The sequence below is a fragment of the Cetorhinus maximus genome, chromosome 16 (assembly GCF_964194155.1).
Source record: "Cetorhinus maximus chromosome 16, sCetMax3.hap1.1, whole genome shotgun sequence".
NCBI classification, from domain to species: Eukaryota; Metazoa; Chordata; class Chondrichthyes; order Lamniformes; family Cetorhinidae; genus Cetorhinus; species Cetorhinus maximus.
Window position 1 is genome coordinate 69,976,006 of NC_135894.1, and position 26,689 is coordinate 70,002,694.

A 26,689-nucleotide genomic window follows, 5' to 3' on the forward strand; every position below is an offset into this window, starting at 1 on the left:
ATCATGAAGCTACTGCACCTCTGAGTTATTCACTATGAAGCACTTCAGGATATTCTGAAAGATATGAAAGTTACTTCAATGCAAATTTCTTTTTTTTCCCTTAGAAACAATTCAAGGGACCAATTCGTAAAAAGCCTCCTTGCTCTCTGCCTTTGTGTGGTATGAAGAATAATACTGAAACAGGCCATAATGCAGATGAGGTAAAATAATCATATCTATAAGTACCTACTTACCTTAAAATAAGCCTGCGCTGTTTATTCCAAAGGCGACTTTAACCCTCAAGCTTGAACCTATGTGAAGCCTAAAATTCTGATAATCTGAGATCAGATCACGCATATGAAATAAATCTTGTAACTCGATTGACTCATTGGCCTTATGAGAACACGCTTCTTAACATATTACTTTTTTTCAATGCACAGAAGCCACCAGTTAACGACTCAACCCATCGTCCAAAGTTGAAGGTGAAAACCTCCTCACCTCTCATTGAAAAACTCCAGGTGTGTTTCTGAATATATTTACCACTTCCTGTAGCTAAGGCCCGTTATGCACAGAGTAATGAACATGTGGCACAGAGAGTTAAGCACTAAGATAATAAAACGTTGAAAATAACAGATCCATCAACACCTGTAAAGCAAAATGGTGGGTTAGCATTTCTGGGACAGACCATGTTAACGGAGGAGTGCTGAGGATTTTCACTGGGAGAAAGACATTCAGAGAATCAGCTCTTCTGTTCCTGAAGATGATAAAGCAATTTAAATAACATTAAAAATCACAAAGATTTAACTTGCAAACTATACATATCTTCTCGGCAACCTTAGAGTGTGGTAATCTTTTTTTTTTACCCTTTGTCGTAGCCATTTGGTAAATATTTTACAATGTCATGACTTGGTAGAAGTTGTACTTTGCAAGCATTCAAAACTGCCTAAGAATATATGTTACACACTGTCTGATCTCAGGCTGGTACTTGTAAAGTGTGCTATCTAATCACAAACCCTGAAAACTGCTGACAGCTGCTCACCTTGTCATTTTAATTTTTGGAGAAATCTGATCACAGCATAAAGTATCCCAAAAATGAAAACTCTGTTCAAAAAGGGGTTTCCACTCAATCCATTGAGAGTTTTAAATTAGGCTTTTACTGTTCTTTTAAGGTTAGAAACTAGGAACTGCGGAAGAGATTTGGAGTGTTCATGAACAGAAAATACTAAAAGTCACTGGGCAGATATAAAAAATAATTTAAAAGGCCATTGGAATGTAACCGTTCTTTCTCTTTTCTTTTTCATATAGGCCAACTTGCTTCTCTCCCCGACTGCTCTCTTGCCTGGGGTTGGTCCAAAGAGTCCATTAAAATCTTCCTTCTCGCCTTTTGCTAGTCCTGCTTCTACACCTGATAGCCCAGGAGCATGTTCCCAATCCAGCGAATCCGATGGAGGTCCAGCTACTTTTGACCAACCTGCAGAAGGAGAACCTTTGCGCAGTTTCCACAAGGTACCACAGTTTTGAGTGCTATTATTTACAAACCTGTTACTTTAGAATATTTTTTAAAAATTATATATAAGAACTGATATTAATAAATAACTGTTACATGTGTCTGGAATCCACATTATTACCCACAATACATTACCAATGCAACTACATTAGCACAGCAAGGCCTAGTTCAAGCTGCTATTTACAAAGAACTCAAACATGGAACTGCGAACTTACAGGATTGTGAAATAAAAATAGGGAGTGTGAAATAAAAAATAGAAAGATTGTTAGCATCCGAAGAGAAGTTAATTTATGATTGAGGTTGGAGGGTATATGATCGTCACAATTGCTTTTAGGGAATCCGTGGGGCACAGTGAAGAGGAAAAAAGGACAGAGACAGAGATCTGTTACACCATCTCCTGTGCTACCTGACTTAACCTGTGCCTGAGGTGAGGAGCTATAGGATTTGGGGGTCCACAGGCATAGATCACTAAAAGCTAGTGCACAAGTGCAAAATGTAATCAAAAATCAATTGGGGATGTTGGCCTCAGGTGGATAGAAATGCAAAAGTGAGGAAGTTATGTTTCTTTTGTACAACTCTTGGTCAGACTTGATCTAATCAGGTTGTTTAAAATGATATAGGAATTTAATATGGTAAGCACAAATAAACTATTTCTTCTGGTATGGGAATCTTTTACAAAGGCATATAATGTTAAAATTAGAGGTGGGCCATTTTGGAGTCAAATTAGGAAGCACTTTTTCACAAAGGTGATCTGGCACACTCTCCCTGAAATGGCCGTGGGTGCTGGGTCAATTACCTTTCTCAGGATTAAAATTAATGCAGATTATCACAATTCTGAGGTACAGAGATGAGGTATACGCTGCACAATAATTGATATGGACAGATAGACATGTGCAGGCCGACAAGCACTAACTCCTGTTCATGTTTACTTGAACGATGAATACATTTTCGATCCCAAATTTGTTTGGTTGTGTTTTGTTTGGTTTGACCCTTTAGAGTCGAGCACGTGTGTCACTGAAACGACGACCACCGAGCAGGCGATTTAGACGCTCAGTCGCTGAAGAATCAAGTAACTCTGGCACTCCAGAAAAAGAGACACCTGCCAAGGACGTAGAACCAGAACAGAACGGAGCACCAGATGAAGAAAGTGATGACATTTTTGCTGATTATGAAGTTCAAACTGATGATGCAAACTCAAAGAACTCCCCCTCACCCAAAGAAGATTCTTGCGTCTCACCTAAAGGGTCTTCATCTGAAGAGCCTTCACAGAAAGAGCTCAATGACCTCTCATCTTCTCAAAGCCAAGAATCTGAAATCTGTTCTGATCAAAATCTATGTGAACATACTGAAGACAGTAATATCACTACAAACAAAACAGAGGAGTCTTCAAACAAGGATAGTGAGGCTTCTGTCAGTAATGACAGTAATGATCACAACACAGCAGGAAGTGAGACTGCAGTTTCTGACACATCCAATCAAGAACCCAAAACTGAAGAAGTAAAAACAATCGATACTGAGCAGCAGAACTCCAATGCAGAGGTAGGTGAAAGAGGTTTTATTTGACCAAATTAACTTGCATGAACTCCAACAGTAACAACCATTGATTTCTTGCCCCTTTAGGGATCTTAGGTCACTCTATCTTCCCAGCAATGACACAAGACTTTTAATGCCAGCAACCTTAGTGCCTTTCTACCAGGGAGATGCTTAAAGAAAATAGCAAATTCAAGCCTTCAGCGATAGTCTGAACATTTGTCCAGCTGCATTGTAGTTGACTTTTTAAGACTTTTATTTCAGTTTCTCAAGTTTTGACAATAAGATTCATTTCTTCACTCAGGGCATTTAATTTTTCAGTAAATTTCTCACTCTTTCTTGGCATTGCAATCTCAACATTTTGTGAAAGTGGGGGGTGGGGCAAGCAATTAAAACCACCCCTGTGGCATTTTGATCTGTATCATGTCATATTTAGTTTCTATTTATGAACCGAAGATGAGAAATCCATAACGTCTTGCGTCCTGCTTCTTTCAGCTGCTGCAGTACACACTTGTGACATGTGATACACTATCTCAAACTGGTTAATTAAATTCCCCTGTGCTGGTGTCTGGTACCGATTGAGTAAATAATGCCGGGTGCTTTGAGGTTTGGGGTTCATGGTCACTACTGGGACCTGCAATTACTACTTCAGGATTGCCCATGGAAAGAAAGAACTTGCATTTATACCATGGCTTGTAGTTTTCTTAAAGCATTTCAAATCACTTGACACCAATGAATTGCTTTGGAATGCAGTTATTATGTAGGAAAGTGCAGTAACCAAATTGGTGCACAGCAAGGTTCTTTGGACAGGGAATGAATGAGCATCCAGAATATCTATTGTATGTGATGTTGGTTAGCCAAGAAATATTGGTCAGGACATTGGTAGAATTCCCTGCTTTTCATCAAATTGTTCTATGGGATTTTGTATCTTCACCTGACCAGGCAGGAGGCTCCTCGGTTTAACATTACATCTGAAAGCTGATGCAATGCTGAAATAATGCATTGAAGTGCCAGGCTACATTCTGTGCAAGTTTATTGTGTATCCTGTGTGACTGTGACAAAGGTGAACTTTCCCTCTTCATCCTTCACGGCCTGTCTGCAACTTTTGACATGGTTGACTACATCATTCTGCGCCATTACCTCTCCACTATCGTCCAGCTAGGTGTGACTGCTCTCACCTGATTTTGTTCTTATCTATCTAATCAAAGCCAGAAAATGCCTTCCAATAGCTTCTCTTCCTGCTCCCTCACCCTTGCCTCTGATGTCCCACCAGGATCTATCCTTGGTCCCTTCCTATTTCTCATCTCCATTCTGCCCTCAGCGACATCATCTGAAAGCACAGCGTTAGTTTTCCCCTGTGCACTGACAACACACAGCTCTACCTCACTCTCTCAACCCCTCCTCCTTCTCAGACTGCTTATCCGACATCCATTACTGGATGAGCAGAAATTTCCTCCAATGAAATATTGGGAAGGCTGAAGCCATCAATTCCCATTCCAAACTCTGTTCCCTACTACTGACTCCATTCTCTCCCTGGCAACAGTCTGAGGTTAAACCAGACTGTTTGCAACCTTGGTGTCATATTTGACCCTGAGAACAGTTTCTTACCTCATATTCATTCCATCGTTAAGGCTGCCTATTTCTACCTTGTTAACATCTCCCAACTTTGCCAATGTCTCAGGGCATTTGCTAATGACTCATTTCGTTGTTACCTTTAGACTTGTCTATTCCAATGCACTCTCCTCTACTGGCCTCCCACATTCTGCGCTCTGTAAACTTGAGGAAGTGGTCAGAGACGGCCTTATCTGCAATTGATACGATGGGATGGGCAAGGTCAATGGGATGGCTGTGAATGTTGGTTGAGGAATTTAGATGGAGGGAGAGATTGAGCGAGTTTCATGGGGCAGTGGACTCAGGAGAGAGAGCATGATGAGTTGAGATGGAGGTTGAAATCACTCAGGACGAAAAGCCATTCAGTACAGAGCTGAAGGGTGACAGCAATGGAAAGATCTTGGTGAGAAATTTTTCATTGTACTTGGGAAGGTGGTTGAAAGAGAGGTGAGAGGGTGGAAAAAGTTCCAGTGGTGGCTGAAATTTATCATTTGAGCTGCAGCATGTCATGGTGCAATATATACATGTGAATTCATGAGTAAAGGGAGAACGAAAGACAGAATGGCATGAGCTTTGAGCTTTGGGGATGTTTTCAGCTTCTTCCTGGCCTTATATACCACCAAATCTAGCATTACCTATTTATGTTGACCGAGATACCTAAAATGAGACTCCTTTAGTTCTCACCTGTTTCTTTCTGTTATGCGCCATTTTCCTGCAAGCAGAGAAAAAGCATTGAACTGCAGGAAGTTTGAAGAACACACAAGTTGACATAGTTATGTGCTTATTTTGTATCCCAACTTATCAGGCTAGCTTAGTGAGCGGGTGTCGCTTTTCAAAATAGTCACACAACAGCAATTCCAATTTAAAGTGTGAATAATAAACCGTGCCCCAGTACACTCTGGGTATGTCTGTGAAGATTGGCCCAACGATCTCAGTCAGGATGTAAGTAAGTGAGAGGAAACTGTTATTCCCTTCATACTTTGTATATCTACTTGATCTAGTGCAATGATGGCTAGGCTTACAGGTAGACATTTTCCTTGTCTGTCTCGATAAGATGTGAACATGGTTACAAACATCCAAACAACCTGGACATCTCTTCTGCAAGGAAGGTAAGTGAGGTGCTGCATATTTTGTATCAACACCTTCAAAACTCCACCTGAAAATAGAGATGCTTTGCATCTTGGCTCAGCCATGACTTTTTCTCTATGCAATAACACAACAACAACTGAACGTTAACAATCAGCGATGAACTTTAGGAACTGCATCCTGACTGAGTTCATGTAAACAGGCCTAGTTTACAGTGAATAGTTCAAGCCAAGCTCAAAATATTTGCTGAAGGTTGATGTAGAGTGGTATTGGTGAGAATTAAGGGTACTGCTCCATTGTTTTAGTGTCCGTATTAGAAAGACTCGCCCTTGTATAACATTCAAATCCAAAAGATATGATGCGCATGATATTTGACATGAGAAAACTCAACAGAGTCTGCGTGTATATTGTGATGTAGGAAAATGTAGCAGATAAAGTGGGATTCAGTGCACTATGTACATTTAATGTAGCAGATAAAGTGGGATTCAGTGCACTATGTACATTTAATGCAGCGGATAAAGTGGGATTCAGTGCACTATGTACATTTAATGCAGCGGATAAAGTGGGATTCAGTGCACTATGTACATTTAATGCAGCGGATAAAGTGGGATTCAGTGCACTATGTACATTTAATGCAGCGGATAAAGTGGGATTCAGTGCACTATGTACATTTAATGCAGCGGATAAAGTGGGATTCAGTGCACTATGTGCATTTAATGCAGCGGACAAAGTGGGATTCAGTGCACTATGTACATTTAATGCAGCGGATAAAGTGGGATTCAGTGCACTATGTACATTTAATGCAGCGGATAAAGTGGGATTCAGTGCACTATGTACATTTAATGCAGCGGATAAAGTGGGATTCAGTGCACTATGTACATTTAATGCAGCGGATAAAGTGGGATTCAGTGCACTATGTACATTTAATGCAGCGGATAAAGTGGGATTCAGTGCACTATGTACATTTAATGCAGCGGATAAAGTGGGATTCAGTGCACTATGTACATTTAATGCAGCGGATAAAGTGGGATTCAGTGCACTATGTACATTTAATGCAGCAGACAAAGTGGGATTCAGTGCACTATGTACATTTAATGCAGCAGATAAAGTGGGATTCAGTGCACTATGTACATTTAATGCAGCAGATAAAGTGGGATTCAGTGCACTATGTACATTTAATGCAGCGGATAAAGTGGGATTCAGTGCACTATGTACATTTAATGCAGCAGATAAAGTGGGATTCAGTGCACTATGTACATTTAATGCAGCAGACAAAGTGGGATTCAGTGCACTATGTACATTTAATGCAGCGGATAAAGTGGGATTCAGTGCACTATGTACATTTAATGCAGCGGATAAAGTGGGATTCAGTGCACTATGTACATTTAATGCAGCGGATAAAGTGGGATTCAGTGCACTATGTACATTTAATGCAGCGGATAAAGTGGGATTCAGTGCACTATGTACATTTAATGCAGCGGATAAAGTGGGATTCAGTGCACTATGTACATTTAATGCAGCGGATAAAGTGGGATTCAGTGCACTATGTACATTTAATGCAGCGGATAAAGTGGGATTCAGTGCACTATGTACATTTAATGCAGCGGATAAAGTGGGATTCAGTGCACTATGTACATTTAATGCAGCAGACAAAGTGGGATTCAGTGCACTATGTACATTTAATGCAGCAGATAAAGTGGGATTCAGTGCACTATGTACATTTAATGCAGCAGATAAAGTGGGATTCAGTGCACTATGTACATTTAATGCAGCAGATAAATTAGGATTCAGTGCACTATGTACATTTAATGCAGCAGATAAAGTGGGATTCAGTGCACTATGTACATTTAATGCAGTCTGTGTTTATTCTTTTCTAGGAAAAGTCTCCTGGAGACACTGAAGACTAAAGATGTGTGTAATGAATCCAATTAAGTCGATATTCGTTGGAGGCTGATAGGCTTTCAAAGCAATTCAATTTATTTTGCATCTATCTAGGTGACAGGTGAAAGAAAACTGATTGTTCTCTTTTCAGCTCTTTTATTTGCTAGGGTGTGTGTGAGCTTCAGTAATAGTTCCCCTGCACATTCATGTTTATTCTACTGGTTATGGAGTGGACTTTTTCACACCCCCATCCCAGTTTGAACTAGCATTTCCTTTTGTGAAGTATGATCTGAAAATTTCTCTTCTGAATAAATGTTTAAATTGCATACCACAAGGAGTAACTGAGACTAGTGCAATGCAACAAAATAATATTGAACTGCTGGACCTTAAGATTAGATATGCATGTGCAGAATAGCAGATATGAAACTTGCACACACATACATACATGAAAGCAGTACTAATAATTCCATGAAACCAAAGATGATGTTGTCAAATAAAAAGACAAATGAGAAGAACCCAAACCAAGGTGAATAATCATTGGCATTAATTACTAAAAATGTCAAAAAGCCCCAAATAGCCAGGTGCTAAATGCTGCTGGCTTGTAACTTCATCTCAAAATGAGACAATGTTTCTCTCCAATAGATAAATAAATGGATGGTTACAGATGTATATATATTATGGTTGTCCTGTCTGTTAAGTAGACGCATAGGCCTCAGTTTTAACTCTGGATGGGATTGCTGTGCATGGGGCCCAGGGGCATGCTCACATGCCAAGGCCTAGCGAAATTTTAGCTCGTGGATCTGTTAAAGATCAGACTTCTGCCCAAACATGACAGCAATCACTGCCTGGTCAGTGGGTGAGAGCAGGATTCAGAGGGGAACAGGAGTACTCCCCAGCAGTTGGATGGGTCTCTGGGACTTGGCCTTATTTGGCCTTCAGCTTGGATCCTAGCAGTTTTGGTGTGGTGAGGGAGCCTTACTGCTCCTCCACTGAGGCCTCAGGTTAAAATGGCAGATAGGCAAGGAGGACATCATCGCAATTGGCCAATCAGGACAGGGAAGGAATGGATAAATCCCTGCTCCATTTTAACTCTCCAATTCGCCTCATGAGCTTGGTTTCCACCAGGCAGTGGAGTTAAAATCAAGGCAACAGTTTAACTTAATATTAGTTGTCTAGGTTAAGGGAATATCTGTTTTCCTGTTTGCCTTATTATTGAAAGCAAAGCTCTGCTGCTTCCAAAACCTACTTGGCTTGTGGTTCAAAACTATCACCAATATAAGCCATAAGGTATGTTTTTTTGCTTAGAAATTTTAGCTTCTGCAAAGCTTTCATTCAAGATAATTGTTCAAGAAAATTATTGTTATAGACACCTTTTTGAGGGGTTTCCTCTGATTTCATTTCCCTCAACTTCTTGGATTTTGTTTCCAAATAATTTGCCTCAAGCCGAGGAGTAGACTTTGAGGTCAGTATTGTCCAAACCCAAGAAAGGAGAAATACTCAGGAGCACAGATTCTGGTTAAATGTTTCTCATTCTCATAAAGATCCAACTTTGTGCCTTTGAGATTCCCTTGAGCTGTTAAAGCTTCCTACAAATATAGGATTATTTTATTTCTACATCTTTAACCAGGACAGCCCAGTGAGGTGCTGCATTTATATGGAAACCTTTGGAGAAAGGCAGCATTGGAAGGCTTCCTTGTGGTAAAATTGCCTGATGGAAGATTTAATTCCCTGCTTTTTGTAACATAATGCTGTGAAATCTTTTAGTCTCTCCAGCAATGGAAGGCAGAATTTTGAACCCCTCCATTTCAACACTGAATATCCCCTAATTACAGCATGTCTGTAGGTGATGGAAATGGTGATGTGGTCACACTTAACTGTTTAATCAGTTCTATTGCTTAAGCACATTTAAAATGCAAAATAAATATCAATTGCAAGTCTAACTCTGAAATGGAAATGATCCTCCTGGTGAAATATTTTTCAAAACGAACACATGTAGAAACTGTGTAATTGGTAAAGTGATTTACATCATTGCATCAATATCTGTGTCTCTCACTAACATCTTTATATTTGTTATTTTTCATGACATTTACAAAATCAAAATATGGAAGCCACAGATTGATTTGTCCACGGTGCAGCATTTCCTACATTGCCTGCCTTTTCCCGTAGCATTTAAAGTGAACTCTGGGCCTCTGAGCAGCCTGAAAATTCCCTAATTCCATATTTATTATTTTGTAATATCATCATAACTAAACTGACCCTAGTCACTACCCACTGCACACACATGGATGCTTATTTTTAGTTGTTTTTCTGAATATCTCAATGCTCACTGGCTTTCTTTACATGGATGATTGGGATTGTTCTAATTGTTAAGCACCATGCTCTCATTAAAAGCAATATCTGGATTTAATTAAAATGTTGATATTTCAAATTTGATTTCTGGTGATGATTGCTTGGACTAATACCCATGCATTCCATTTGCAGACTTGCACTGCTCACCCTCATTCTTATCCTGATTTCTGTCAATACGAATTTTCTCATTTTCAATTTGTCTCTTCCATTTGCCACAAATGGGAAGATGATATTCCTGTTCAATAAGTTATATAAACTAGAGAATGCAAATTGAAATTATTACAAGCCATCAGTGGCCTCTTTGGACAATTGTGCAAGTGTTATTTGTAACTTCATTATGGCTTAAGGGGTTGAATAACATAGAACTCTGATTCTTGTAAATCTGAGTTGGGGAATAATTGATTTGTAGAATTGTAACTATTTAAATGATTATTCATTGGACTCAATATATGAAGGTTTTAAAGTTGCCTGAATCATTGTTTCATTAACACTGGAACAAGTTCATTCTTTGTATCGACTAAAACCTTTAGGTGAAAATAAATTTATCACCACATGTTGCCTCATCCAAGTGTATCCATGAAACATGAGAACAAATTGTTTCAGTGGCAGCAAGTTAATCCCATTTGATACCTGCGATGATCTCTCATTTCTATGGCTGCTTGAAACATGTATGACGGGGGCACAACATTACTGTAAATAACCCTATTGCCAAACTTTACTGCAGTATTCCCTCGTTTCAACCAATGATACAATTTTACTTGTCATTGAATAACTTTCTCTAGCAACAGGTTTCAAAATGCTGCTTTTAAATTACTCAATTGTTACTTCACGTTAGCCAAAGTTTCACACATTGGTCTAAATCTCGATCAACTATCAGCCCATACAAGATACTGAGTTTATTTTCAATAAAAATAATGAAATTCATGAGAAGAGAATAATAAGAATCAGAAGGAAGCTTGATCAAAATAGCCCCAAAATTTTCAAGATGGTTACTAGCATTGGATAATAGAAAAGTGATATAGCAGCAGAAAAATCCAACTGTTATAAAACAGTTAGCCAAAGGGCAGTGTTCATGCTGATTTTAATGAGATTCATTTTGTGCCTTTGAATCACAACAAAACAAAAACTGGAATTGAAAAGCCCAACTTTTGCCTGGGTGCTCTAAACTGAATGTCCTAACAGAATCTGCATGTATATCTCTTGGTGATTTGCTGCATATTTTCAAAGCTGAATATTATAAAGTAGAGCTAGAAAAATATAAGGAACTGTGCACAATTTCTTATTTACTGCCACCAAGTAGACTTCAGACATGTTCATTTTATGTCACATAAATGTGATGTTGTTAATTAGATATTCATTGGTAAAGGATGTTTCCTCAGCTACAAGTTGAATATTAGTGTAATTCAATGAGTAGGTTTGGCTAATGGAGATGGTCTGAAAAATGGGACACTTCCACCTCTACTAATGTATCCTAAATAAAAGACTTCACATGTATTTTCTATTTTGTAAAACTGCTACTTAGTGTCCTTATAAGATGAATCCCTTGATCACACCAGAAGATGTGCTTTAATTGGAGTGAAAACGCTTTGAGTGAAATGGTGTCTCCCAGCAGAAGCATTTGATTTGCTACTGGCCAAATTATTGTGTTACCTTGCAATTAATACTGTAATGTAAAGCACACAGTTGCAAGTCATGGATTTATATTTGGGTATATAACGTGTGTTTGAATAACTGTGTATGTGAAATTCTCCGTGGAGTGAGTTATATGCAAGAAGTGTCCGCTTTCCACTCTTGATAAAATGTGATGCCAAAAATGCTGCTTTTGTAAGCTTTTAACTTAAAATAAAAATGCATTATGAAAATAAGTCTTCTGATTTTGGTGTTATTCTTTCAGGCAAGTATTCCTTAATTGTGTGCTTCTGTCCCTCCTGTAATTTAGAGGAGGATATCCATTGATATTCATAAAGACAGGGAAATATGTGATTACAACTAGGAATGTATGACCCTACCTCCCAGTTCCAAGTTGCAGTAGTTTTGAAATAAGTTAAAGTGTGTGCGAGTCCAATGCGTACATGTCTCACAGGGGCATGCAGATATTTGGAACTGATTTCAACCAGTTTAGTAGTTAGATCTCTTAAATATTTAGTACAATATTGAATCTATTTTAGAGCCAGATTTTGCAATGGCCGTATCTGTACTTTTCAGATGCAGTCACTCAACTTACAACTGGTTTTGCAGTTTCTGCTGACTAACTGTTATTATGGATTTTTCATCATGTGTACCTTAGCATTTTTATTTACAAAGGGAGAGTTTTCTTTGCAATGCAGCTAGGAGCCCAGTATTTGTAACTTACAGGAGGGTACTGATGAGAAAGGGCTGTGCCTTAAAATAAGCAAATAAGCACTTAGGGTGCATCTGACTCAGGCAATGTAACCAATTTCCTGCCTGCCAATGGTGTTCTACATTCAGGGTTCACTGACATAGACTTGCTATGTTTTGATTGGGCCTTACCAGCAGAATTGGAAAATTGCTACAACAGAAAAATAACTTTCCTTCACTAGAATTTAACACCTTGTTTTCATACTTGCCTTGATGCATGTTCAATCTTGACCAGGACAGAGAAAAATGATGGAAAATCATCAAATAAATACAGGAAATAAATGTGAAGCTTTCAGGAGGAATACACAGCAGTGTGTGATTGAAGCCTTGCCTGTGGCTCTGTGCCAGTTTTGTTTCAGATCAGTAATGAAGGGGGAGTAGCAGGAAGCAGACAAACTACCCAAAAACTCTGAAGCTTCCCAGTGATCAAAGCAACTCCCCTGTCAATGTTACTTCATTTTTGTCAGTTGGACACTATTTAATTTCTCAAACACCCATCTGTCGGTATTGTGACATTCTGTAACCTCACTAGCATTATTGCACTGACTTATTCTGGTTGAGGAGACACTAAAGAGAAGGCAGCAATTGAAAGTGTTGCTCAGAAAGAGTGAAGAAGGAACATGGGAGGAATTTATTTATCCAGAGAGCTGTTGAAATCTGTTGAGTTTGTTATTGGAGTAGTTGAGGCAGAGACCACTATATCTTTTAAGGGAAGAATCGATAAATATTTGAATGAGGAGGGTACTGGGGACTTTGGGAGAAAGAGGAGTTTCGTTTTATTCACTTCTGGGATGTGAGCGTCGCTGGCTAGGCCAGCATTTATTGCCCATCCCTAATTGCCCTTGAGAAGGTGGTGGTGAGCTGCCTTCTTGAACCGCTGCAGTCCATGTGGCGGAGGTACACCCATAGTGCTGTTAGGGAGGGAGTTCCAGGATTTTGACCTAGCAACAGTGAAGGAACGGCGATATATTTCCAAGTCAGGATGATGTGTGGCTTGGAAGGGAAATTCCAGGTACTGGTGTGCCCATGCATCTGCTGCCCTTGACCTTCCACATGGTAGCAGTCATGGGTTTGGAAGGTGCTTGGTGAGTTCCTGGAGTGCATCTTGGTACATGATGCTGCCACTGTCCATTGGTGGTGGAGTGAGTGAATGTTTGTGGAAGGGGTGCCAATCAAGCAGACTGCTTTGCCCTGGATGGTGTCAAGTTTCTTGAGCATTGTTGGAGCTGCACTTATCCAGGCAAGTGGGTAGTATTCCATCACACTCCTGACTTGTGCCTTGTAGATGGTGGACAGGCTTTGGGGAGTCAGGAGGCGAGTTACCCGACCAGGGATTCATTGCCTCCTACCTGCTCTTGTAGCCACAGTATTTATATGGCTAGTCCGGTTCAGTTTCTGGTCAATGGTAATGCCAAGGATGTTGATAGTGGGGGATTCAGTGACGGTAATGCCATTGAATGTCAAGGGGTGATGGTTAGATTCCCTCTTGTTGGAGATGGTCATTGGCTGGCACTTGTGTGGCATGACTGTTACTTACCACTTGTCAGCCCAAGCCTGGATATTGTCCAGGTCTTGCTGCATTTGGACATGGACTGCTTCAGCATCTGAGGAGTCACAAATGGTTTGGAACATTGTGCAATCATCAGCAAACATCCCCACTCCTGACCTTATGATGGAGGGAACGTCATTGATGAAGCAGCTGAAGGTGGTTGGGCCTAGGACACTATCCTACACTATCCTGCAGTGATGTCCTGGGACTGAGGTGTTTGACCTTCAACAACCACAACCATCTTCCTTTATGCTAGGTATGACTCCAACCAGCGGAGAGTTTTCCCCCTGATTCCCATTGACTCCAGTTTTGCTGGGGCTCCTTGATGCCACACTTGGTCAAATGCTGCCTCGTCAAGGGCAGTCACTCTCACCTCACCTCGGGAGTTCAGCTCTTTTGTCTATGTTTGAACCAAGGCTGTAATGAAGTAGTAGGTTTAGTTTTACATTTCTCCAGTGTAGAGCTAGCATTAACACGATTCACCAACTGGTCGCTTCTTGTCCTATAGATTTCTGTTTCCATAGGTATAAATGCTGAAGTTTGCTAGTACATTATACACACTTGAGATTACACTCTTGCGAAGAGAGAGTGGGAAATAACAACCTGAGTGAATCTGCAGCTGAATGAGAGTCGGTAGGTCTGTTATACTCAAATTTCATCTGTAGGGGCTCTTGCCTCTCCTATCCTTCCCTGCTTCCTACTGTTTGCAGGATTTTGAGCCTTTGTTATCCCTTAAGTCATGTAATTTAACATACTGCACCATTCATTTCTGACACATTTCAACATGTACTGGTTCTTGCATTGTGGGTTTTGGCTCCTCACCTGATTCCTCAATTATAAACAATCTAAGGTATAATAGCACAGTACCACTGGTAAGATTGGAAGCTGCAATGACCCAGTTATTTGGTTTGCATTCTATGGCAGCCATTTTGAGCCCGCAGAACCAGAACGAGGTCAGGTTTTGGAGCTGATAATCTAGTTTTACTGCCAGTTATCTGCAAAACTTATAAAATGCCACATGGGCATCAAAAACCCAGTTTTAAAATACAGGGTATGTCAACATTTCCCTCTCCACCTACAGAATACAGAATTCAGTTGTGATAGCATTTTGATGTTATTTTGCCTCCAATGATGCAGCCTATGATTAGCTGCTTTGTTGCCCCTGCAGTTCCTGGGCCAAACTGCTAAACAAGAGATGATGGCTGAGAGATTTCCCCAAATTCTAGTTGAGGACTTTGGGCAGGTGGACATGAGAAGAAGTGGCATTACGTTGATGCTATTGCTCTCAAGAGCAGGGGGGGTGGGGGGGGGATGGTTTCGTCATGGTAATGTCATTGGGCTAGTAGTCTAGAGGCCTAGTCTAATGCTCTTTGGGTCACAGGTTCAAATCCCACCATGGCAGCTTGGAATTTAAATTCCATGAATAAGTTTGGAACATAAAGCTGGTCTCAGTGACCATGACAATATAACCGATTATTGTAAAAACCCATCTGGTTCACAAATGCCCTTTAGGGAAGGAAATCTGCCATCCTTATCTGGTTGGCCTACATGTGACTCCAGGCCTGTGGTTGACTCTTATCTGCCCACTGAAATTGGCATTGCCCACTCAGTTGTAGCAATTAGGGATGACCATCAAATGCTGGCTTTGCCAGTGATCCCCACAACCCATGAAAGAATAAAGGGAAAAAAAAAAGGTCCAGTTGTGAGAAGATTACACGAACAGAGGGATTTCTTTGAAAGAGCTGTCCAATTTAGTCCCACATCCCAGCATTTTCCCCACATAGGCCTGCAAATTAGTCCTCTTAACCACATGTCCAATTGCCTTTTGAAATTTCCTGTGGAATTTGATCCCACCACGCTTTCAGGTAGTGCTCCAGATTTTAATAGTCCTTTGTGTGAAGAAATTTTCAAGAAACAGACAGGACACACTGAGTACAGCACAGAAGGAGGTCATTTGGCCCATCGTAGCTCTCTGCAAGAGCAACCCCAGCTAATAGCACTCCCCTGCCCTGACCCGTAACCCTACAATTCTCTTCAGATAATTGTCCGATTCCCTTTTTGAAAGCTGCAACTGAATCTCCCTCTGCCACACTCTCAGGCAGAGCATTCCAGATCCTGACACTAGCTGCGTTTAAAAGAACCTTTTGCTCGCGTCACCTTTGGTTCTTTTGGCAGCTTAAATCAGGTGACCTCTGCTTCCCGGTCTTTCCACTGACTGGAATAGTTTCCCCCATTCTAATCCGTTCAAACCCCTCATGATTTTGAATATCTCTTAATCTTCTCTTCTTTAAGGAGAACAGCCCCAGCTTCTCCAAGTTATCCACACAAATAGGGTTCATTATCCCAGAAACCATTCTCATTAATCTTTTCAGTACCATCACTAATGCATCACTTTCTTCCTAAGGTGCAGTGCCCAGAATTGGACTCCAGTTGAGGCTAACACAGTATTTACAAAGATTCAGCATAACTTGCTTGCTTTTATACTCTATGCCTCTATTTATAAAGCTGAGGATCCCATATGCCTTATAGACCACTTTCTCAACCTGCCCTGCCACCTTCAATGATTTGTACAGATATACCCGAGGTTCCTCTGTCCTTGCACCTCCTTTAGTATTGTACCCTTTATTTTATATCACCTCTCCTCATTCTTCTTATCAAAATACATCACTTCACACTTCTCTGCATTAACTTTCATCTGCCACATGTCTGCTCACTTCACCAATCTAAGACCTCTGATCACCAATTCACTTGCCATAGGACACACTTTCTCCCTACTTGCTCTTTAAATTCCCTCATTACTTTGAACACCTCCATTGGGTCTCCCTATAACCTTCTCTGTTAGAAGGAGAACAATCCCAGTTTCTCTAATCTCACCACATAACTGAATGTCCTCATCCCTGGTAATCCTCCTTTATACCCTCTCCAAGGCCTTGAAATACTTCTTAAAGTGCAGTGCCCAGAATTATACACAACACTCCACCTGAGGCTTAACCACACATTTCTAAAGGTTTAGCATGCCTTCCTTGTTTTTCTATTCAATGTTCCTATTTACAAAACCAAGTATCCCATATGTTTCCTTGACCACCTCCTCAACTTGTCCTGCTAACCTTCAAGGATTTGGGGATCTGTTTGCATCCTCCCTGATCCTTATGCTCTTGTACCCTATCAATTACTACCATTTAGATTATACTGCCTCTCCATGTTGTTCCTTCCAAACTGCATCACTTCATGCTTATCTGCATTCAATTGTATCAGCTTATTTCATCATTTCCCTTCTTGAATATGTAGCTGAGCTGCAAGGCACAATTTGTTTTGCTGATCAGGAAGCAGAGCTCATGAGCTGCTACACTAGTGGTGACATTCCCTATTCATTTGGATGCTTCACCTTTGTTCCTCTCATTTTTATGTAACCAGGTCTATGTAACTTGAGCTTTGCCTGAGGCCATTCACGTGTGCATTTTGGCTGCCAACCCAGACCTGAGCCCATCCAGCTATTTCCGCTATTCTTTATTTTTAACTTATCTTTTTTATCCCTCCTAGGCTCTCTTGCCATACATCATTTCATTCCTCCACTCAGGTACTCTGCCCTCCCAATGCCCTACCCCAGCTCCTTGACCTTCCTGTTCTCTTGCACCATCCCAGGCTTGATGCCCTCTTGGATAAGCCTGCAGTTTTTCTTTGTGCCCCTCATGGCATCATCCAATGGGCTCATCGAGGCACTCGAGGCACTGGCTCATTAGGAGCAGAAACTGTGATTGCCCCATCCCACTCTCTCGTTGACCTTGCCACCCAGTGTGCCCACTGGGGGCTCATCCCGCCAATCTTCTTCCTGTCCAACTCACCCCTCTCACTGTTGACCCTATGGACTCTGCTAGTAGATCAGCTCTCACTGTCCCTCTATGCATCTCCCTCCCGAATGTCTGTTTACTTGTGAACAAGGTCTTTGTCCTTCATGAACTTATTGTGGACGATTGCATCAACATCATGGCCTTAATGATAGCCTGGCTGAGGGGTGATGGCATTTTCCCTTTAATGAAACCTCCCCGTCAGGCTACATCTTCTACCACTTACCCTATCAAGTCTGTCACGGTGGAGGTGTGGCACTTATCAGCAGATCACACCTTAGTCTGTCCCTTCCTTTCCTCGGACACTTTCTCCTCCTATGAGCATCTCACCTTGTCCACCTCTCTTTTAAAATCATTGTTCAGTCCTGCACTCCCAGGCACGATTTTCTCACCGAGTTACCCTCACTGTTCCCTCCCTCAGTCTCAGCACCGAACAACTTCACACCCTCAGAGATTTCCACCTCCATCGTGTCTCATGATGTTTTCCCCCTGAATTCACTGCCCTCTCGACCTCCCTCAGTCTCTCCTTCCATGAAGTGAAAAAGGTGACTCGGAAAGCAGACAGGATGTGAACTAATTTGGCGGGTAAAATCAAAGAAAACCCAAAGTTATTTTATCAGTGCAGGCAATGTTTTCCCCTAGCAGAGAGGTCAATTACCAGGGGGCACAGATTTACGGTGATTGGTAGAAGGATTAAAGGGGACATGAGGAAAAACTCTGTTACCCAGAGGGTGGTGGGTGTTTGGAATTCACTGCCTGGTTTGGTGCTGGAGGCAGAAACCTTCAACTCATTTAAAAGGTACCTGGATCTGCACCTAAAATGCTGTAACCTGCAAGGTTACGGACCAGGTGCTGGAAGGTGGGATTAGAATGGGTGGCTAGTTTTATATTTTTTCTTTTTTGGTCGGCACAGACATGGGCAGAATTGCTTCTTTCTGCGCTGTAGCTTTTCTATGGTCCTAACCCATAATCACAGCCACCCCTTTCACTTTGCCATCTCACATGGTCTTGCTAATCCTATAGTATCCAGTACAGATAAGGTACTGATCACTTGCTTGTATCACTCGCCACTCACAAGAACCTTCCACACCCCAACCCTACCGCCTTCGTATCGTCCCAGGAAAGAAATTATTCCCCAATTCACTTGCAACTGCAGCTTCAAAATCCCACTTATTCAGCCTTTGGACCTCCATTTGCCACATTTCTGCAGCTGCTGATTTACTCAGCCACACTCTCATCTCCACCTTTGATGCCCCAGTCCCTGATAAAACCACTACTCTCTCTCACACTGGCTATTCCTCCTGATACAGCTCTTGTTTCTGCTCCTTTAAGTACAGGGGGCACAGATATGGTGGGCAACTGGTTTAGCCATTCACCACCAGATCTGGTTGGACCACTTAAAACACTATTGGGTCCTGTTCGTGTCTGCTTAATCTGCGCACTATTCCGAGATTATTGTGGGATGTAAAGATAACCCCTGGCTGCTTCTCTCTACTGCAAACTGTCATCTTAAACCCCTTTCCCCTGTCCCCTCCACCCTCGCCTCCGACAACAAGTGCAAGGAACTCATTAATTTCTTTGTCACTAAGATCGAGACTATCTGATCAGCTGCCTCTGCTACATCCCTCCTTTCTATTAGCCCACCTGGCCAAACTTCCTTTAATGCTCCTCACTGCCCTAGCATTGAATTCTCATCTTTCACTACTTCCTCATGTCCTCTCTGAGATCATCTTGCCCATGAGACCCACCTCCTGTTCCTTGATCCTATTCCCACTAAACTGCTGATCACCCAGCTTCCCCTCTGGCTCCCATGTCAGGAGATATTGTAAATGATTTTCTCTCTCCAGGTGTTGCCCCTCTCTCCTTTAAACCTGCCATCATCACCCCTCATCAAAAGAACAACCCTTGATCCCACCGTTCTTGCAAACTACAATCCCATCTCTAACCTCCCTTCCCTCTCCAAAGTTCTTAAGTGTGTTGTCACCTCCCAAATCCATTCCCATCTTTCCCGGAATTCCATGTTTAAATCCCTCCAATCAGGCCTCTGCCATAGTACCGAAACGACTCTTAAAGAGACATCCTATGTGACTGTGACAAAGGTAGACGCTACCTCCTCATCCTTCTCAAGCTGTCTTCAGCCTTTGATCACACTACCCTCCTCCAACACCTCTCCACTATTGTCCAGTTGGATGAATCTGCTCCCACCTGGTTCCATTATTTCTATCTAATCATAGACAGAGAATCAATTGCAAGGGCTTCTCTTCCTGCTTCCAAACCGTTACCTCTGGTGTTTCCCAAGGATCATTGGCCCCTCCTGGTTTCATCTATAATCTGCCCCTCAGCGACCACATTGGGAGGCAGAGCAGTAGTTTCCACATGTACGCTGATGACATCAGTTCTACCTCACCACAATCTCTCCCAACTCCTCCCCTGTTGCAAAGTTACCTGGCTGGTTATCTGACACCCAGTACAAGATGAGCAGAAATTTCCTTCAATTAAATATTGAGAAGACTAAAGCCATTGTTTTCGGCCCTCGTTCCAAACTCCGTTCCCAAGCTACTGACTCCATCCCTCTCATCCTTGTTTTCAGTCCCTCCATGCCTTTGCCCTTCTCTATCTCTGAAATTTCCTCCAACCCTAAACTCCTTAAACCTACTTCTTTGACCAAGCTTTGGTCATCTGACCAAAAATCCCCTTGTGTGGCTAGTGTCACACTTTGTTTATAATTCTCCTGTGAGGTGCCTTGGGACATTTTATTAAGTTATAAAAGCTTATAAATATAAGTTGTTGGTTATTTCTGTGCTTTATTGGCGTTCTTTGTCATTTTTCTATTTTAAATGTGTTTGGATACTTGCATCTTTCTATGTTTCAAAACGTCAGTTGTGTCTGTTCTTTTCCTCCTTGTTAATGGCTGTTTAAGTGATGGTGGGTCACCATTCACTGCCATCTAGTGGTGAAACCCTAACTTCAACAACTCATCTACTGAGGGATACAAATGTAATATCACATTGCCACATACTGGTTAGAACATGAATTACAACTGCTGCAGAACAGTGACACTATGTGGCAACAGAGTGAATTGCAAAAGATTGTAAATAGGGCCGTAACTTCTGAGCTCCCCAACCTTGGATTTGGGGGGAATATCCCAAAGGTGCGCTGGGGAAATCTCTCTGGGAAGTTCCAGGTAAGGGTTTGCACAGCAATTGTCCAGAAGTGCGCACTTCCTCTGGACAATTGTGCTGCACTGGAAACCATCTGAAAATGTGGTTTAAATTGCAAACTTCGCATGGTTCCACCGGTTTTATACCAATAATTACTCAGAAAAAATTAGAAGTAAAACCTTTTCTAACTTCTGGGTACCTATCGGAAAGACACTGATGGGCTCAATGGGACTCCCCCCACACTGCCGACCCCCACCACGGGTTTCCCCCCTCTCCCCAACACCCCACCCCCGACCTCCGATTCCCCTGCCCCCGATACCCCACCCACCAGCCTCCGATCCCCCACACCCATCTCCGATCCCCCACCCCCGACCTCTTACAACCTCACCCCCAACCGCCCTGACCTCAGACACCGTCCCCCACCGACAATAACCCACCCCTCCAGACCTTGGACTCCCTCAACACCCCCCCAGACCCTGGACCCCCCGGGACCTCCGACCCCACCCCCCCAGCCCCCCACCCCAACACTGGACCTCAGATTTCTCCGGATCTCCAACACACCCCAAATCCCAGACTCCCACCACCCCACCATGGACCTCTCTCCCAACTCCCTACGGACTTCCAATTGCCCCCCACCCCCTCAACTCCCCACGGATTTCTGACCTCCCCCCAACCAGACCACCAGACTCCTGAAGCAACTGTTCTACTCAGAGCCCTGTCACAGAGGACAGCGGAAACGCTTTAGGGATGTCCTCAAAGCATCCCTGGAGATGTCAAACATCCCCACCGACTCCTGGGAGACCCTGGCTTATGATCAGCCAAAATCGAGAAGGCTCCTTGGGAAATGCACCAAACACATCGAGAGGCTTCGTCAGGACTGAGGCGAAGTCGAGGCATCGGCGGGATTGGAAAAACTCCAAAAACCCCTTCTGCCCAACCCCCTTACCCAGCACCTGCCCCGCATGAGGCAAAGTCTGCAGATCGCGGATTGGACTCTTCAGCTAATTTCAGAACCCATCGAACCAGAGTGTAAGCAACTCATCCTCAAACCCGAGGGGAGACAATTGTAAAATGAACCTTAATAATTTTGTGCTGGTGTTGAAATAAAAAGTGTGATCTGACGTGCAAAGAAAGATCAGGGAAACAAAGTGTGGCTGCAGTAAAAGAAAAATCAATACCATTAGAGGGAAGTTAGAGAAGAAACACAAACCCTAACAAAAAGCAAGTAGGGCTACGATGAAGGTAAGGTAGCACGCTAGACACTTACTGCCTCCAAGTCTTTACTAAGAAGCATGCAAGATGCCCAGAATGATGACAACTTAGGCCCAGTGATTTCAATATAACTGAGAAAACAGTTTTAAACAGGCTTAAAGGGAAAGATGGAGTACAGAGAAGATGAAGATGATTTTTGAGCATTGGTAATCATTAATGTTGACATTATAAATGGCTCCCTTTACTCAGGTATTGCCTTCCCCCCTTCCATCCCCACCCCTGCTCAAAAAACTTACCCTTGACCTTTCTGCCCATGAAGACCATCACCTCTTCAACCTCCTTTACTTGCCAAAGTCCTTTTCCCTAAATTCCATGTTTGAATCTTTTAAATCAGGTGCCAGAGCACTGAAACTGCCCTAATAAAGTCACAAATGACAACCTCTGTGACTATGACAATTATGTATTTCTGAACTGAAGCCTTAGACACGGTCACCAATGTCAACCCCTCCAAAGTCCTTCTTCCATTATTTAGTTGAGCATGACCATCAACTCTTAACTCTTGGCCCTTCTTTCTCCTTGGATACGTAATTGGTGACATCATCCAAAGACACGGAGTCAGGTTCCACATGTATATTGACTTTCTTTAAAATTCTCATCCTCCTCTGCACTTCCAAAGTTCCTCCTTAAAACTCATATCTTTGACCAAGCTTTTAGTCAGGGCACTTAATATCTTCTTCTTTGGCTCGCTGTCCATTTCTGTGACATGTCATGTTTTCTATGTTAAAGACGGTGTATAAATGTAAATTGTTGTCGAGGCATTGGACACTAGGAAGCTGCTGAAAGGGTGGAATAAAATCAGGAAATTCTGGAAATACTCAGCAGGTCTGTTTCTCTTTCCACAGAGGCTGCCAGACCTGCTGAGTATTTCCAGCATTTTCTGTATTTTATTTCTGCAGATTTCCAGCATCTGCAATATTTACTTTTGTTCTGGTAGATTGGAAATTGGCTAAAGTATTTCCATTTTCAAAAACATTGATAAAATAGATGGAGATAACTGCAGATACTTTGATTCTATGCAATACTATCAGTTGTTGAAAAACTTGAGGTTTACGATGACCTGCCTGATAAGAATCTAAGCAACAGTTGAATTAATTCGTGCTTTACTGCTAAGTGACGCTGCAGTGTCAATCTGGCCTGCAGCTGATTAGATGACACGTGCACAGCTCTGATTTGCCACCGGGTGGCGCTGGTGCGAGGCGGTGGTACTTCTCCGCGCTGCCGCCTGGTGGCGATGTGGCCCCGCGGCTGCACTACTCTGTGATATCACCCGGTGGCGCTGCACGGCAACGGCCGCCTTTCTCCTGCGGGCGCTGCTCACCTCGGGCACCGGGGGCCGTTCTGCTACCGGCCCCCGAGGCGGAGGCGGGGGGGCGGGGGGTTTGGGGGGACGTCGGGGAGAAGACGATTCACTGCATTCGGGGCTTCGGCCGCAGCCGGCACCGGAACTGAGAGCAGGAAGCGGAGGCGGAAACGGCGCGGCGCAGATGGAGAAAGCGGCTGCCAGGGAGTAAAATGGCAGCTGGCTCGTTGGTCTAGGGGTATGATTCTCGCTTCGGGTGCGAGAGGTCCCGGGTTCAAATCCCGGACGAGCCCTATTTTACTTTTAAAGTTGTTTATTTTTTAAAAAATATATAAATTATTTATTTTCACTCGGGACAGGACTCCGAGATCTTCTCTTCTCTTTTCCTGGTTCGCTGACCCGGTTTTCTTGGTGGAGGGTTGAAGAAAGAAAAAGGTGGCGCGGGCCCGGTCTTTAAAATGGGGCTCGTCCGGGATTTGAACCCGGGACCTCTCGCACCCTAAGCGAGAATCATACCCCTAGACCAACGAGCCAGACACTGGGAGACGGCCCGGGCCAACCTGTCTGCACAAGCTACCCTACCTCACTGCCATACTGCAGCATTGCAATTCTCTCATCAATTATTCCCTCAGCTCACTGATCATCACAATAATGCTACCTCTTATTTCCAGTGTCAGTTCCCTTGGCCCTTTTTTATTAATTCATTGCCAGATTATTCCTGAGATGCTGCAGCCTGCACGGTAACAAGACATCCCTTCTCCTTGTTCAGCTGGGTGGGTAGCTGACGTGTGGGTACTTAACCTGACTACATCCCTCTGTAGACTCTTTGTGTCATCCTCACCACTTGCCTTCCCACCTATTTTTGTGTCAGCTGCAAATTTGGCGATAGTACATTCACTTCCCTAATCTAAGCCATGAATATATATTGTAAATAATTGTGGCCCCAGCACTGATCCCTGTGGCATTCCATTAGTTACAGGTTGCCATCCTAAAAATGCCCCTGAAAATCTTTCCTGCATCCACCCTGTCGAGTCCTGTAAGAATTCTGTACACTTCAATGAGATCACCTCTCATTCTTCTAGATTCTAAACATCACAGTGTCTGAAGCTGGGGCTCCAGGTCAATAGCTCTGAACCAAAACTCCTCAAGCTGCAGTCACTGCAGATGTGGTTGTATTAGATTGCACTGGTCTGACAGCATCTGTCTCTGTCACATGAGCAGGGACATGATATTAATGAAATGTTAAAATTTTTATTTTATTTTTATTTGCTGTTGGGATAAGGGTGGCATGAGGTAAATAAGATTGGAGAAATGGGTTTTGATTCATGGAACATTGGCACTAATACTGGGGAAAGTGGGAGCTGTACTGTTGGGATGGTTTTCACCTGAATCGTGGTGAGTCTTATAACTGGGGAGGTAGAGAGGGCTTTAAACTAAATAGTAGGGGGAAGGGATCATACGAGAGGAGACATGGTAAATCAAAGGGAAACAACAAGGTACTAGAGCAAGACAGCAATATGGGTAATGATAACCAGAGTGTGGCAGGAAGGAACAGAACATACAAACTTAAGAGTGTGCCTGCAGATAAGACCAGAGATTGCAAAATGGTAAAAAGATGGTTAAAGGCTTTATACCTCAATGTATGTAGCATTCATATCAAAACGGATGAATTGTTAGCACAGATAGAAAAAAAAATTTGACCTGAAAGCCATTGCAAAGACACGGTTGCAAGGCGACCAAGGCTGGGACCAGAATATTGAAGCGTATTTGACATTTTGAAAAGACAGGAAACTTGGAAAAGGTGGTGGGGTCACTCTGTTAATTCAGGATGTAATAAGTACAATGATGAGTTGACCTTAACTCAGAAGAGCAAGACGTAGAACCAATTTGAGTAGAGATAAGAAATAGGAAAGGTAAGAGATCACTTGTGGGAGTAGTTTATAGGCCCACAAACAGTAGTTACACTGTAGGACTGTGTGTACAGGAAGAAATATGTGGGGTGTGGAAGAAAGGTACTGCAGGGGGAGATGTGGTAAAGTGGTAATGTCACTAGACTAATGAGGACACGGGTCCAAATCCCATCACTGCAGCTTGTGGAATCTAAATAAAATTAATAAAACCCTGAAATTAAAAAGCATGAAAGCAATGTTGATTGTCATTAAAAACCCATCTGGTTCACTAATGCCCTTTAGGGCAGGAAATCTGCTGCCCTTACCTGGTCTGCCCTATATGTGACTCCAGACCCACAGCAATGTGGTTGACTCTTAACTGCCCTTTGAAATGACCTAGCAAGCCACTCAGTTTGAGGGCAATTAGAAATGAGTGACAACTGCTGGCCTTGCCAGCGACACCCACATCCCAAGAAGGGAAAAAAAACATGGGTGACTTTAATCTACATGTAGATTGGGTGAATCAGATTAGCAAAGGTAGTCTATAAACTGCATTTATAGAGTGTATTCAGAGCAATTTCTAGCAGTATGTTCTGGAACCAGTCAGGGAGCAGACTCTTCTAGATTTAGTAATATGCAATTAGACAGGATTAATCAAAAACCTCATGGTAAAGAAGCTCTAGGTGACAGCAATATAATAGAATTTCATGTTCCATTTGAAGGGGAGAAGTGTGGGTCATAGACTAGTGTTTTAAATATAAATAAAGGTAACTATAAAGATATGAAGGCAGAGCTGCCAAAGTGAACTGGGAAACTAGGTTAAAACATAAGACAATGGAGATGCAGTGGCAGACTTTTAAGGAGATATTTAATAACTCTCAGCAAAGGTTTATCCCATTGAAAAAGAAAGACACTTTGAGAAGGATGGACCATTTGTGGTTAAATAAGGAAGTTAAGGATTGACTCAAATTGAAAGAAACACTATACAAATCTGCAAAGATTAGTGATAGGTCAAAAGAATGGTCAGATTTTAAGCACCAGCAAAGAATGACTAAAAAAATTAAGAGGGAGAAAGTAGAGTGTGAGAGAAAGCTAAGTAGTAATATAAAAACAGTAAGAGTTTTGATAAGTATTTAAATTGGAAAAGGGTAACCACAGCTAATGTTGGTCCACTAGAGAGTGTGCCTGGGGAATTCATAATGGAAAACATGGAACTGGTGTTGAACTGGTATTTTGTGTCTGTCTTCACTGTAGAAATCTTAGAAAATTTCCCAAAGATACTCGAAAATCAAAAGGTGAAAGGGAGGGAGGAACTTAAAATAATCACCATCACCAGTGAAAAGATGTTGAG

General features: G+C 42.3%; 1 protein-coding gene and 2 non-coding genes across 4 annotated transcripts in view; 2 read left to right on the plus strand and 1 right to left on the minus strand.

The window, feature by feature from the left end:
- The window catches only part of LOC144691675 (capZ-interacting protein), a 61,477-nt gene extending 53,392 nt beyond the window's left edge, over positions 1-8,085 (plus strand). For both annotated transcript variants that reach the window (XM_078560003.1, XM_078560005.1), the window contains exons 3-7: positions 105-200; positions 420-497; positions 1,285-1,485; positions 2,483-3,025; positions 7,591-8,085. In XM_078560003.1, coding sequence (XP_078416129.1) covers positions 105-200; positions 420-497; positions 1,285-1,485; positions 2,483-3,025; positions 7,591-7,620 — 948 coding nt within the window. In that variant the 3' untranslated portion in view covers positions 7,621-8,085. The remainder of the gene's footprint in view (positions 1-104; positions 201-419; positions 498-1,284; positions 1,486-2,482; positions 3,026-7,590) is intronic.
- A 15,585-nt stretch (positions 8,086-23,670) lies between these two features.
- trnap-cgg (transfer RNA proline (anticodon CGG)) lies at positions 23,671-23,742 on the plus strand. Its single transcript has one exon. It is a non-coding gene; the product is annotated as a tRNA-Pro (tRNA).
- A 168-nt stretch (positions 23,743-23,910) lies between these two features.
- On the minus strand, positions 23,911-23,982 carry trnap-agg (transfer RNA proline (anticodon AGG)). The gene has a single exon. It is a non-coding gene; the product is annotated as a tRNA-Pro (tRNA).
- Positions 23,983-26,689: the final 2,707 nt, after the last annotated feature.